Source organism: Pyrgilauda ruficollis, unplaced genomic scaffold (genome assembly GCF_017590135.1).
Source record: "Pyrgilauda ruficollis isolate IOZ18807 unplaced genomic scaffold, ASM1759013v1 scaffold66, whole genome shotgun sequence".
Taxonomy (NCBI): domain Eukaryota; kingdom Metazoa; phylum Chordata; class Aves; order Passeriformes; family Passeridae; genus Pyrgilauda; species Pyrgilauda ruficollis.
This window is the reverse complement of record NW_024528377.1, coordinates 531,308-545,115: the sequence shown is the minus strand read 5'-3', so window position 1 is coordinate 545,115 and position 13,808 is coordinate 531,308. Positions and strand designations below refer to the sequence as shown.

The window sequence follows — 13,808 nt, the reverse complement described above, 5'->3', positions numbered from 1 at the left end:
TCCTGATACAATCTAGAAGATTTCTGCCTCTTCCCCTGGAGTAATTCTCACAGTGATCAAACCACTCTTAGGAAAATTCATCCCCAAAAAAGATTCATTCACCTTCCCTTTTGTTTCTTTGCATAGCTCTCCTTTTCTCTTGTACTAACATTGCAATAAGATCATTACATGGTTAAAAGTTAAAATGTCTCATAACAATAAGATGAAACGTAAGGGAATAATTGACTGTCACTAACTTCTCAGTGAATAAAAATCTAACTTTATAAAAGAAAAGGAGGAATAACAAATTACATGTCAAATACAGCAATAACTTCTCTTTTGTTCTTGTTCTCTAAAAACACCTTGAAATAATGGTCTGGGACTTGCTTCGCACCCCATCCCCCTTACTGTGAGCTTCCTTTCTCTGCAGACCATGCCCCAGAGGCCTTTCTTTTCCAAGGTGCCATGAGCTTTCATCAATAGCTGAGTAGTTCCACTGTAATTTTCCCCAGGGCTTCTAAATCCTGTCCTCTCTGCTATTGCTGGAGTTTATCCAAATTAAACAAGAGACAAGACAATACATCCTCAAAACCAGTGAGGGGCAGGATGAGAAATGGTTAAAGAAAATGGAATTAAGTTTTTCTTGAACCTGGGATGATTTTTAGCAGATCCTCCATTTTCCTTCTCTATTTTTTTTTGATGGGAGGCACCAAGAGCAAGTCAGACGGGGACAGGTTAGGAAAAACTGGAGGTGCATCTGATTGAACAGCCCATTCTGCAGTGATGCTTTGAGAGAGGAGTCATGGGTTTTGCATGGAAAATTTCTCCCTGAGCTCAGATGATATCTTTGCATAGTTTGTGCCTGTGGTACCCGGTTCATCAGTCCTTGCAATTTGTATGCTAATTAGTGTAAGTGAAAAGGCTACTTTTGTTCACTTTAAATATCTATTGAATAACATTTTTCTTTTTAATTAAACTGCTCTGGAATAGCTAAGGCTGTGATTCAGAGGGCAATGAGGCTAGGCTTGGGAAAGGTTAGGATGGGAGAGTCCTTCCCTCACAGCTTCCCACAATGCCCTTGTAGAAAGTATGCTACTGCTGTGGAAGGTACTTTTCCCTCTCCAGAGCTCTAGGGAGCCAGAAGAGTGATATAGTACAAGGCAATGTATTCCCCATGACACTCAAAGACATTCTCATCATTGGAAAAGTTCTTTAAATTGCAAAAAAGGGCATTTTCCTCCTATAAATGCTTCATCCCTGTCCCACCCTTACCCCCCAAATTTGAGACTGCTGTCCTGTCACTTTTCTCCTCCTGAACGACTGAAATGGTTATACAGCTATGAAGACAGATACCATAGAAACAATAATGCTAGTTTTCTGTAAAGCGACCAACTGCAACCTTATCTACGGCTGCACTGTCAAATTTGATCTAATTGCTCAGCCTCCTGAACTTATTATTGACTCATAAGGAAAGAGGATCTGTTTCTGGGGGCCCCACTCAAGGCTGAGGCTCCTTCAGTAGAGCAGCAAATTGCAAATTGAGGAGGGGATCACAGCTGGAGTTTCAGCTGGTAACTGCTGTGGGACAGCACACATTACGAGAGACAAGAGAATGGAGGTGCAAGAAAACCATCACTGCTCAGAGACCAAAATGGGTCAACCTCTGTGACAAATCATATCAGAGGAGAGGGTCTGGAATCTGCTGAAAGGCTCATCTGTGTGCAGGATCATAAAGCTGTCTTGCAGATTTGGCTTAGGTGTCTTGCAACACCAAAAGTAGCAGCTGCCTCTAGTTCAGGGTCTACAGTTCTCACTTCCTACCCCGCAAACCTGGACTGACCCTGAGAACCAGCCTCCTTCCCTCTGGCCCCAGGTCTCCTGCAGCTACACACAGCTGTGTTTAGGGGAAATTTGGATGTTCTTTGTTATTGTAACATTGTTGGCTTTAAAAATAAAGGCAAGTGTTCCTAGTGGCTCACAGTCACTGGAAGGAATGTCGGTGTGAGTGCCTGTGCTGGCAGGGGAGGAGAGGGCCAGGGGGGACAGTGGCTGAGAAAGGCACCCAGTCTTGGTTACAAACAACTGAGATGCTCTCCAGGCCCTGGCAAGAGAGGTGTTCATGGCCAGATTTTATTGTATGGAGTGGCAAGACAGACACAGTTGTTTCACTGAGGAAGGCAGCCACCATATCTTGTTTGGAGGGGAGCAGAAGTGTGAAAATCTACACTAAGGATGTGGAGAAAGAGAGTGAGGTGACAGAAGGAAGGTCAGCTGTGAAAATGAGATCTCAGGAGCAGTTTTGAGCAGAGCAGTGAATGTATTTGGTGTTTTGGTTTGACAGCATAACTAAAAAGGTGCAAAAAATGTTTCAGGCAGCTGAACAGAGCACTAAGCCATTTTTTCAGGGCATTAAACTTTTTTGTTATTTTTGTTTGTCTTTTCTTATGCTTAGTTTATGTTGGTCATTGTTTCTAGGAAAAAGCCTTGCTCTTTTCTCCTTCCTCTTCTATTTTGATAAGGGTTAATATGAGAGCCATTTCAGGCTGATTTCTCTTTACACATTTCTCTACATATTACCAAAAAATGGATTTTGAAGGTAGAAGTTAAATTTTTTCATTTTGAAAACGCTATTTCCATTTTTCTGGTGCAATCTGCTTTCCAAATTTGATGTGAAATATGTCTCGAGTAAATTTATATCCTGGCAAAGTTTTCACTTACCAAGAAATGTCACCAGCCTCCAGGTTTGTATCCTCTGGGCAAGTGGGAGTTTTGCTGTGACTCTCATGAAAGGCAGAACAAATGTGGTTATGTGAAACAAGGACTTATTTTGTTCATCCCATTCCTGCTGAAAGCTGGAATGAGGTCAGGAACATGAAACCGGGAGAACTTCTTCTGCACTATCTTTTTTTAGCTCCTTGCCTGGCTACTCCTTACCTCTAGGTTTTGGCCTATGCCAAATGCAGAAGTGCTGCAGTAGCACAAGACAGACCACCCTTGTATTTCTTTCTGAGAAATTATGGTGATGGAAACCTTGTTTCTTTAGCAGAGGTTGCACATTTAGTTCAGTGAAATATTTATATTTATGTAGCTGATTCCAGCTGTGGTCCCAGGTACCTGACAAGAGGTTTTAAGGATAAGGTGTTTGAAGAGGTCTCTGAGGCAGCATTTTACCCTTCTCTGCAGGAGCCTTCCTCATCCCTTACCTCATCTTCCTCTTCACCTGTGGGATCCCCCTGTTCTTCCTGGAGACGGCGCTGGGGCAGTTCACGAGCCAGGGAGGGGTGACTGCCTGGAGGAAGATCTGTCCCATCTTTGAAGGTCAGTCAAGTTACAGTATTTACTGACAACACTTTCTGACAATCAGTGACTCAAATCCTTTTTTTTTTTTTTTAAATATTATTATTCTTTTTTATTTTCTTTCTCCTTTAGTCTCCCTCCTTTCTTCTCTCTCCCAGCCTTGTTATTCCTTCTGCTGCCTGCTGTGTGTGCAGGGGCAGTTCCCTGACCCCTCTCCATGTGAGTGAGGGTGTGTGGTGCTGCCTGGGGGCTGTGCTGGTCCACCTGAACCACAGTTTCTGCTTTGAGAAGCTCAGAACCTGGGAGAGAGGAGAAGCAGGATGGCCAGCTTGAAGAAGGAGGATGGAAGTATCAATGTACAAACACCTGTGTGTAGTTCAGGACAAATAGTGAGGGGAGAAGAGATTGAGGAAACCTGTCTGGTTTATCATGCTTTTCCTGCCCTCTCCTGTGCCCAGGGCTGCTGTGGCAGCATTTGCAGGCTGGCATCCTTCAAACTGGGGGAATGAGACTGTGTGCACTGGGTCTGACAGCCCAGAGATGTGATGGAGATGAGGTTAAGCCACAGGGGTAAGAACCAGGACTTCTGGGGCCCTGGGGAAGGTTGTTTAATGGCATTAATACATTTGCGAATATAATTTCCTCAATTCTTCTGTCCAGAGGAGAGCTTATTAACCATGTTTTGCAAATGGAGAGACCTGTGCTCAGGCAGAGTGGAGCCTGGTTAGTTTGCTTGAGCGTGGGCATGCAGTGCTATTTGAAACTCCTTGGGGAGTCTGGGACCTCCTGCACTGGAGACCCCTATGCTCTGGCACAGACCTGGAGCTGGACAGCAGGGGCATCTCAAAAGACACTGACAACCAGTTTTAAATAAATGAACTGGGCCTTTCTGCTCTGATTACTGTTCTGAGATCTCAGTGAGCAATGGGCACAAGCAGGACCCAAGACCAAAGCTGAGCATGGTGTATATCAGCTGTAAGAATGTTTTTTGCCTGACACTTTCCAGAAGTAAGAGACTCAGCTGCATTTCTTTTCTTCAAAGGCTAGAGCTGTATTTTTCTGAAGAGGAGGAACTATGGTGCTGTGGCATGGTAGCCATTAGAAAATTTTTTTTTCAAATCAGCATAAGGTTTTCTGGCTGTTTCACCACTGACCTGTCTAGAGTTACCAACAATGTTTCCTGTCTGTGTGCACAGTCACAAAATCCTTCCTCATTCCCTTAGGCAGATCTTGCACTATTCTCTGGGGAGCCGTGTTGTTGGTGTTGCATCCTTCTTACCACCACAGCATGCCCAGTGTCTTTGTTTGGGGTTAAGCTTCATGTGTTGGGAATTGGTTGCCAGTCCCATCCTCATCTCCTTTGCTTTTCTTCACAGGAATTGGATATGCCTCCCAAGTCATTGTAGGATATCTGAATATCTACTACATAATCATCTTGTCCTGGGCACTCTTCTACCTGTTCAGCTCCTTCACTTCAGTGCTACCGTGGGCCAGCTGCAATAACCCCTGGAACTCAGGTACACCTTCCCTTGGTTCAGCTTCTAACTTCTTTCCAATTCCCAGAAGTTATTTGGTTTTGTTGAAAATATTTGTTTTTTTTTGAATAAGAAGCTGTCATGAGCTGGCATGTGATGTCACCAAAAAATAGGCATTTTCTGGCAAGAAGGAGAGGTGAATGGTAGAGTTTGCAAGGCAATCTAGAGTCCTCATCATGTGGCAGGATCTTTTTATTAGCTCTGGTGCAATTTTTTCTTACAGTTCCCTTACTCTGCCCCATTCCTGCGGAATTACTGGGACAGTTGCTGCTACTGCCAGTGCCTGAACAGTTTCCTCTGTGCACTCAGCTTTTGGGTAAATCAGACCAAGCCTGCATTGTAGGATTTTGGCAGTTCAGGTCTCCCAGTGAAGGAACCAGTAACACAAAACTCTAAGGGCACTGTTCTCCTGATAAATCACATCCATACAGCCTCCATACCATTACATTCACTAGGTTCTTATTGCTTTGTGCTCATAGTTCACTTAACTCTGCCCTGCAGAGAAGACCTGGCTTTGACTTTACTCAAGGTGCTTGTGCTGAGCCTGGGAAGATGTCCTTGTCAGGAATTTTTTAACACGTTGAACAGGTTTTGCTTGGCAGCAGCTTGGTTCCCTCCCTTTTTCTCTTGCATCAGATGATTAATTTCTGCAATTAGTTAAATTTCTCTACCCTGTGGGTCTTTTACTCACAGCTCACTCTGCCCTTTCATCCCAGCAGAAGTAACCAGCCTTTTAAAGAGCTGATCCAATTCCTTCAGCTTCCCCAGAATGGATTTGTTTGCAAGAAAAGCCACATATGTTCTCTTAACAGAGAGAAGCTTCCCAGCAACAGCTGGGTTTCCTTGGTTTTCCGTGGATTGTCTTTTGCTGGAAAAATGCAAGATGAGGTGCATTGGATGTGTGGCATCATCTCTGTTTTTAGTTATTTCATGCTTTGTAACAGGGTTGGGGATGGCAAAGGAGAACATGAAGGCTTCTGTGGTGTGTGCATGTATGGACAGGGAATGGTGCATAATGTGGAAATAGAATGAGACTTTCTATCCTGACTACTCCTAGTCGCTATCCCTTGATAATCTATATTTTGCAGTCATCTGTTTTCAGTTGGGCAGGGAATTGTTCTCTCATTTTCCTCTTCTCTTCCTGATGCCCCTCTGGTGACTGCTGGATTGGGATTCATACCTGGGGAGAGCCACAGTTTAATAAGACGTTTAATGAGATGCTCTATAGCACAAGATGAAGGATCTGTGTGCTGCCAGAGTGAGGGTTAGGGTCCAGAGGGGAAGGAATATCCCTCTTGGAGGAGCCCTAGAGAATTTCTCACCTCATCAGCTTCCTTTTCTTTTGGTAGATCTCTGTGTGGACATTCTGAATAGATCCAGCCTGGACAACAGGACCTTGCCTGCGAACGCCACCTCCTCAATGATTGAGTTTTGGGAGTATGTGATTGCTTTCCCTCTGTTCAGGCTCCCTCTCATCCAAAGGTTGCAGCTGCAGGACTCCCTGGGTGGGGGGCTGCGTGTCTGTAGGAGCAAGTGAGGTGCACGTGTCAGATCCAACACGGGGAGCACATGGAGCTGCCAAGGAGATGGGCACAGAGCCCAGGGTGTGAGGACTGGGCACACCCCAAAGGCAGCTCACGGTGTACCTGCCCAGGGGTGCTCATGTGCACCTTGAGGGTGTGTTCCCCTTTCTGGCACTGGGCTGCCTGGGTGAGTGTGACCATCGAGAGAGGCACCAAAAGCAGGCGAGGGCTTGCTGCAAGCAGGAGTACATGTGCTGGGTGTTGCAGGTTGGCAGGCAAGCATGAGAGGCCATGGCAGACAGAACAGTCCTCCACAGTGAAACACAGTGGGGAAAAACTGCCTTTTACCTTCTTTTGACCCAGTCCTTCTTGCTGTCTAAGGGAAGTGATCCATCAGGATGCTCAGGATCATCCCTGGAGAGCAGGGATATGAGATGCATGCATGAGATGCCAGAGAATATTTGAGGAAGGTAGAGAATTTTGAGGAATTTGCGGCTGAAGGCACTAAAATACAGTCTGAGTGAGGGGTCTTACAGCAGGCTAGATAATGTCCCAGATAGGGTCATCAGTGCAGTCTGGAGAGGTTGAAATGATGGCTGGTGCCACCTTACCACTCCACATGCTACCGAGGAAAGTCTTAGAAAGAAGAGGGCTGTCAAGGACTCAGCTTCAGCAGTTGGGTTTGGGTTTTTTCTCTGTTTCTGTCTCTTAAAGTACAATTGAAAGGGTTGACTGCCCTTTGTCTGTTGCACAGGGCACATAGAAGATGATACGTGCCCATGGTTGCAAAAAGAGTCTGCACAGTGCTGGCCCCCTTCTCCTGCTCTGCTCTTTGCACACACTCTTTAGTGAGAGCTGAGGCCCCTCTGAAACAGTTGTTTGGGTTTTCTGTAGAGAGGGTAAGGGGATGCTGAGGGAAGTGGTTTTGAGCAGAATGTGCAGAGGAGTTGTAAGTTTGGGCTTAGGCTGCTGGGAACTGCAGGAGTTGCAGTGCTGAGCTCTCATGTGGCCTACCTTCTTGATGGTGAATCTCCAAGGAAGGAGGCTGAGGGAAGGGCATGGGAATCTTAAAGATAATTTCTGCTTAAATATAGGGTGCCTGTAGCATATGGGGAGGAAGAATGGAGCCATGGGCTGATAGTGGCTTTGGTGGCCTGCTTTGGATTGAGTTGTCTCTGCTGGGGAGCTGCCAGACTCAGGGAGCAATGGGGAGCAGGTGTTGATTTTGTGTAGTGTGGGTCTGACGGGCATGGCACCATGGGTTTGGACAGTGGGAGGGTTTGGGTCAGCCACAGGACATGGTGGAGCAGAGATGAGTAGAGAGGGGAGCCTTATGCAGAGCTGGGACGATTTGCATGGCTGGGAGCCCTGGGCAGATGTGTTGTAGACAGGCTGTTAAGTCTTTGGATGGGGTAATAGGGGAAAGATCTGTATGGGTGAGTGGGGTCTGGAGTGTTAATGCTTCTCTCCCTGTCCCTGGACGCCGGCAGGAAGCGAGTGCTGGGGCTCACGGATGGTATTCACAAACTGGGCACTGTGCGCTGGGAGCTGGCTCTGTGTCTCCTGCTGGCGTGGATCATCTGCTACTTCTGCATCTGGAAAGGGGTCAAGTCCACAGGCAAAGTAGGAATGGAGATTATCCTCCCAATCCATAAGCCTCCTTGCATCCATTTTATTTCTTCCCCAATCTCTTTTTCTTCTGCATGAAGTAGAGGCAGAAGACACAGCACCAAAGTGAAACTTAAAACCTGTTGAGGCCATACTGGTGTATACCAGTTGTGTTTGAAACCTAAGAGGAAGAATAAATTAGTAGGTCCATCAGGGAGGGGAGAATGAGGAAAGAATTGGGAACTGAGGGGAGTTTTGAGGCACATTTTCACTTGCAAATGCCCACAGTGGCTGATGGATTCTCCCCAAGTGCCCTTGGGAATCATCCACTCATCAACGTGTTGTCCTGCTGTGGCTTGAGGGCGTTTTCAACAAGATCCTCTGCAGTGGCAGGCTTCCCATCTCTGGCAATTATTAAACACTTGAGCAAAACAGACAAGCTGCTGCCTGTAACCAGCTCAGAGAATAGATAATGAATCTCTCCGGCTTCTTTATCCTGCATAACATTTGGGGTGGGAGAAGTGTCCTTGTTCTCTCTTTTGTGCTCTTTCTAAATCTGCAGGTTCTTCACCACTTTCTGCATTTTGCTAATGGGGCTGGAGCCAATGCTTCCTCCTGTTTATCCTATAGAGCAGATGGACTGGTTTTCCTTTTGGAGTGAATGAGTGTTTGATGCCTTGGGCTGGGTATTAGGGATACTGCCATGGCCTTGATTTGCTCAGGACCTCTTTATTTCCTGGAGCTGCCATGAGATGGGTGGATCATTAATGATGATTAATGATTAATGATTAGCCTTGTGGGTGTCCAGGGAATGTCCCAATAGCAAAGGGAGGGAACCAACTTCTGCAACAGATTTCTTCCTTCAAATCACTGTCTACTCTTCACAAGTGTTCCCTTTCATACTTGACACCTGTGTTTCAGTGTTAAATCCTATCTGCTAACTTAAAACTGCACTGGGCACCCATTGAAACAGAATGAGATAACAGCTTGCTCCCCTGACTAGATTTTTCCCAGGTTTTGCTGATGACTGTTCTTGCTGGTGCAGACTTGTTGCCCACCATTTCTGAAGGAAGGAGATCCAGACTCCACCTTTGTGGGGAAGAGGGGATGGATGATGAATGATGGCATTTTAAACCTTGAATCTCTAATGCCCCCTAATTTGAATACCACAGTGCCATCTTCACAAGAAATCGAATCTGAGAGGCTGTGTGATCTGCATGGAAGAATAATTTAGTCACCTGAGGTTCTCTTTAGCTCTCAGCCTTCTCCACTGAATTTCTCCTTTGCATGGTTCTCCTTATGCTTCCCCAGTGTGCGTAACTTAACTGCACTAGGAGAAAGCTAAAGTATTTCAGTCAGGCTGGTTTAGCTGACTTGGTTTGGCAAAACCAGACCAGAAAGTGAGAGAAAACAGAGTGACTACATATAGTAAATGGAATGGTCTTCGAGACTACAGAAGATTTTTCCATCACAATTTTTAGGGTACAGGGCTATTAGCTATTTACCAGCCAGGTGTTATGGACAAGGTGCAACAATGAGAGGGGTTTTCTGTTCCCAAATATACTAGAGGTCAAGCAGGCCAGTTGTCTTCTTTGCAGGCTGTAATTTTGAGTATTACAGGGGAACTGTCAAAAATTTCAACTGCTTCCCTCTTTTTCTTTGCTGACAATATACTAAGACAAGCATTAGGAAAGACCCGAGGATTCTGAGTAGGTGCATAACTTTGTACAACAGCTCCAGATTAAACAGAAGGTTGTGTTTGCCTGAGAGGCTGCTCTAATCACATAACCCTGCCAGATCCTTATATTTCTGCTTCTGTGATTTAAGGAATCCAAATTTAAAGAAACCATAGTGACCCCAGGACAATAATTTAAAATAATTCCATAAAGACTCATTTTCTTTTAAAAGCCTTTTTTTTTCCCCCCTATGTTTCTCTTCCTTATGCATAAATGTTCCTTAAAACTGATTTCTGAAGGTAGATTTTAATACTTTTGCCTAAAGGAGTGTCATTCTCATTCAATCAGGGAACAGCAAAAGTACCATGTACTGTGACTTATTTGACCAATTAGCACTAAGCACAAAAAAATGTCATTTCAGGCCTGTCACTATGAATCCTTGGAGTAAACAAGCCTCCACATTACTTGGATGAATTTTAGTAATGAATAAATGTTAGGAAGTTGCAACTTGCTCGCAAATATTTTGCAACTAGAAAAAAATAATATTTTATATTAGAGAAATAGTTTTGAGATTATTAATTCTACTGTAATATTTATTTATAACAAAAAAGAAGTAAAAGTAGGTATTACAAAAATAATGGTCTACATTTTCTTTGAAGGCTTTGAGTTGCTCCCATTTTTTACCTGTGAGCTCAAAGGTATTGAAGGGATGAGAGTGATGCATGAGCACTTTTGGAAATGAGATGCCTCGTAGATGTCTCAAATTGGACAGCAAAAGTTGATATTTAATTTAGAAAGCTCTTGCTGTGCATAGGACCATTTTAATAACTCATTAAAACTCAGTGATGGGAAGAGATCTGGGTTTCTTCTGCAGCTCTCGAAAGATGAAGGGAACAGCTGCACAGCAGGGAAATTACACTGACTAGAAAGAGAAAACAAAGCACAGCAACCAGTGGCAGAGTCTTGGATGAAGAACAAAATGCAGATTAACTAAATGACCATTGAGATGTAACCTTGATTACTTTCTTTCCCATGCCTCTTCTATGTTAGCAGCAGCAGCAGCTACAGCCAACAGCAGAGTCAGGGAGGTTTGCTGGGGTGGGGGCCTGCAGATGACGTGAAGAGATGCCTGGCCCCCTCCCTGCTGACCCTCTCTCCTGTTGTTTCTCTGCCCCTGCAGGTCGTTTACTTCACTGCCACCTTCCCATATGTGATGCTCCTCATCCTGCTGGTTCGAGGGGTCATGCTGCCAGGGGCTGCTGAGGGGATCATTTTCTACCTGAAGCCAGACATCTCCAGGCTGGCAGACCCACAGGTGAGGAGTGGTGTCAGGCAAATGCTGGCCACCAGAATGTTCTCAGTGCCCTGGCCTCTGAAGCTGGGCATCTAGCTGTCATCTAGGAAAGGAGGTCAGGCAAACAGGATCCTTAAAACTTCTGAGAGGACTCTAGTTCCCTTACACAGCACATCCTTTTTGCTTGTGGTCTGCAGCATGTGGGCATATTAGATCATTTCCACTCATGGGCTCAGCAAAACCAGAAGAGTATATTTAATATTTAGCATGTAGCAGAGAGTTTTTCTGGCTGTTAAATGCAGATAATTAAGGGAGGGGTTATATAATCTATCACTTTTATTTCTTTTCTGGCCTGGTTAGCAGTTTGGCTCCATCAGGACCCTCCCAGGATGTGAGGGGTCCCTGTGCCTGCAGAAGAGACCGAAGGCAAGCATGTAACATGGGCTGTGACCAGCTGGGCTCCCTTCACTTGTCCTGGGGGCTGCTCCCACCTGCCTAGGGCAGGGGCTGGCCAAAGGGTCAATCACTGCCACCAGTCACTGGAGCTCATGGAAACCCTCAGTGAGATCCTGGTACTGAGTTGAGGCAGAAGGTAGAGCTTTAGTTCATGTGGGATGTGTGTCCATGACTGAAGGGCTCCTGTGTACATGCCTATCTGTGAGAAATCAGGATTAACTTAGGCAGCAGTGCTTGGGATGAGATTCTTTGAAGGCTGCCAAATTCCAGCTGCCTAGATGTTTGCAGCTGGGAGCTGCATAGAGGAAAAAGAGAATGACTGGTGAACCTGGACACCATCAGAAAGGTGGGCTGTTTACCTGCCTGCATAAAACTCCCAGCTCAGGGCTTTCCCTGGGACTGTGTGAGAGTAGAGTTGCAGCTCAGCCCACAGTTCAGCTCTCCATGGAGGAGAGAGCTAGAGCAGTGGTGAGAAACCCCACTCAGCTTTTCCCATGGAATGCCAGAGCAAAGGGGAACCTGTGTGTGTGACACCCCACTGGCCTGCAATCTCTCATCTCAGCAATTTTCTGCCCTTCACTGTGCACTGTGGCCTCAGAGAGGTGGAAAACTAGATCTGGGAGCAGGGAAGGGAGTGCAGAGATTGTTGATCTCACTGTCATTTGAGGTGACTCACCAGTGGCTCTGCAAGGAGATTAATCATCTGGGCCATGTAGGGACCACAGACATCTGTAGTGAGAGCTTCAGAAGGAGCCATGCTATCAGGGATACCGTCTCTACCCTGAATGCAAAGGTGTGGGGTGGAGAAATGGTGTCACCTTAAATGGAATATGAAAATATGATCTCCTCTAGAGCTTTTTCCTAAAGTGTTTCCAGTTCTATAACTCATTTTTTTCCTGATAGATATCCCAGATTCTCCATTCACTGTAGATCCACTTTCTGTATTTGTTCTCCATGACTGGAGGAGTTATTGTTGACAGGGCACAGCCATTTGTTTATTTTGTTGCCACGTCTGGAGACCACTGACCTTCTCTCTTCCAGGTCTGGATGGATGCAGGCACTCAAATCCTCTTCTCTTATGCCATCTGTGAGGGGTGCCTGACAGCTCTGGGCAGCTACAACAAATACACCAATAACTGTTACAGGTAGGAAGAGCCTGCACTCCTCATTTCCTTCTGGAAATTCTCTCAGATAGCACAGAGCTGCATCAGAGGCAGGCTCTGTCCCTGGGGGAGACCTTGGGTCATGCTGCTGTCACTAACGAGCTGCTCAGAGTGCAGAAGCTGCAGAGGATTCAGCACAGGAATGGAGAATGGCTGAGGGAAGAGAGGAGTCCAGAAAATGGCTTTAATAGTGCCCTGCTGCATGAGTCAGTGTGGAAATGAGAGACTGGAGGAGGGGGAGGAATGAAAATGGAGAGTGTCTCAAGCGACTGTGTAGACAGCACACTCTATTTTGACAGAATGAGTAGGTAGGGGTGACATGGCCAGCTCTGCCATCACTTGCTAGGCAGGGGAGATGGTACAAAGATGATGGGGGCCTCCTGTCTCCAGTGCTTTACTATCAGAGTAATATACTGCCACTGGCCTTTTGATCCTATCAAGGAAATTAATCAAGTCTGTCTGGCCTTCTCCTTGCCCTTGGATTACAGATCTGTTTTATCCATGGCCTGACACGGAGCTCAGCGGGGCCATCAGGACCATTTTTGACACCCTCTACAGAACCCTGAGAAGCAGGGATTTTGCTGTGCTTTCACATATTGCTCCAGCACAGACTGTAAAATAGAACTGTGCTTGGGAGTCAACAATCATCTCTCCTGTTCTCCGATAGGTGCTGCAATGGCTTTTGGTTGGGCAGTTAATACTTTCTCCTGGCTCTCCCAAAATATTTCAGTCACCAATGAAGTGGTTTGCTGACACCTTCCTCTAATTCCTAAGGTGCCTTGTGCTGGCAGCTTACCTCTGGGTGTCCCAAATGTGTCCACAGTGCCTGCACCATGGCAGCTGATGCTGTGGGTCAGCTCTGGCAGCTGCCCAGGCCGGATCCAGGAGTGTGGGGCTCCCAGCCGAGCCAGCTCAGAGTGGTGCCCAATTTTCACAAGGACCAAGAGCTCAGAAGTTTCAGGATAAGTAGCATAGCACAACCCAACCTCCATCTGATCATAGCTAATAAAGACAGTGTAGACACTGCCCTTGTCAGTGAGGATTTTTATTGTCCTATTACCCTCATTTTACTAGACCTGCTGAACCTGTATGTCTTCATGCTTTCAGATACTCCTCTTTCTTGACTATGTTTCCTTTTGCAACCTCTTTCCTCTTCTAATTTTCTGTTTTCCTCATTTTCTCTGTTGTTTTTCCTATTCTCTAGACTCTTGTCATTTTTTTTTATTATGTGCTGTGTGGTTGTGCCCTATTCCCCCACTGTGCCATGTGTAGTCCTG

At 45.7% G+C, this 13,808-nt stretch overlaps 1 protein-coding gene across 1 annotated transcript in view; it reads left to right on the top strand.

Annotated features, from left to right (window-relative positions):
• LOC121362680 (sodium- and chloride-dependent betaine transporter-like) overlaps window positions 1-13,808 on the top strand; it is an 83,778-nt gene that overhangs the window by 56,830 nt on the left and 13,140 nt on the right. Inside the window, 6 exon segments of the mRNA XM_041484368.1 lie at window positions 3,163-3,297; window positions 4,653-4,793; window positions 6,161-6,248; window positions 7,825-7,957; window positions 10,799-10,933; window positions 12,410-12,513. Coding sequence (XP_041340302.1) covers window positions 3,163-3,297; window positions 4,653-4,793; window positions 6,161-6,248; window positions 7,825-7,957; window positions 10,799-10,933; window positions 12,410-12,513 — 736 coding nt within the window.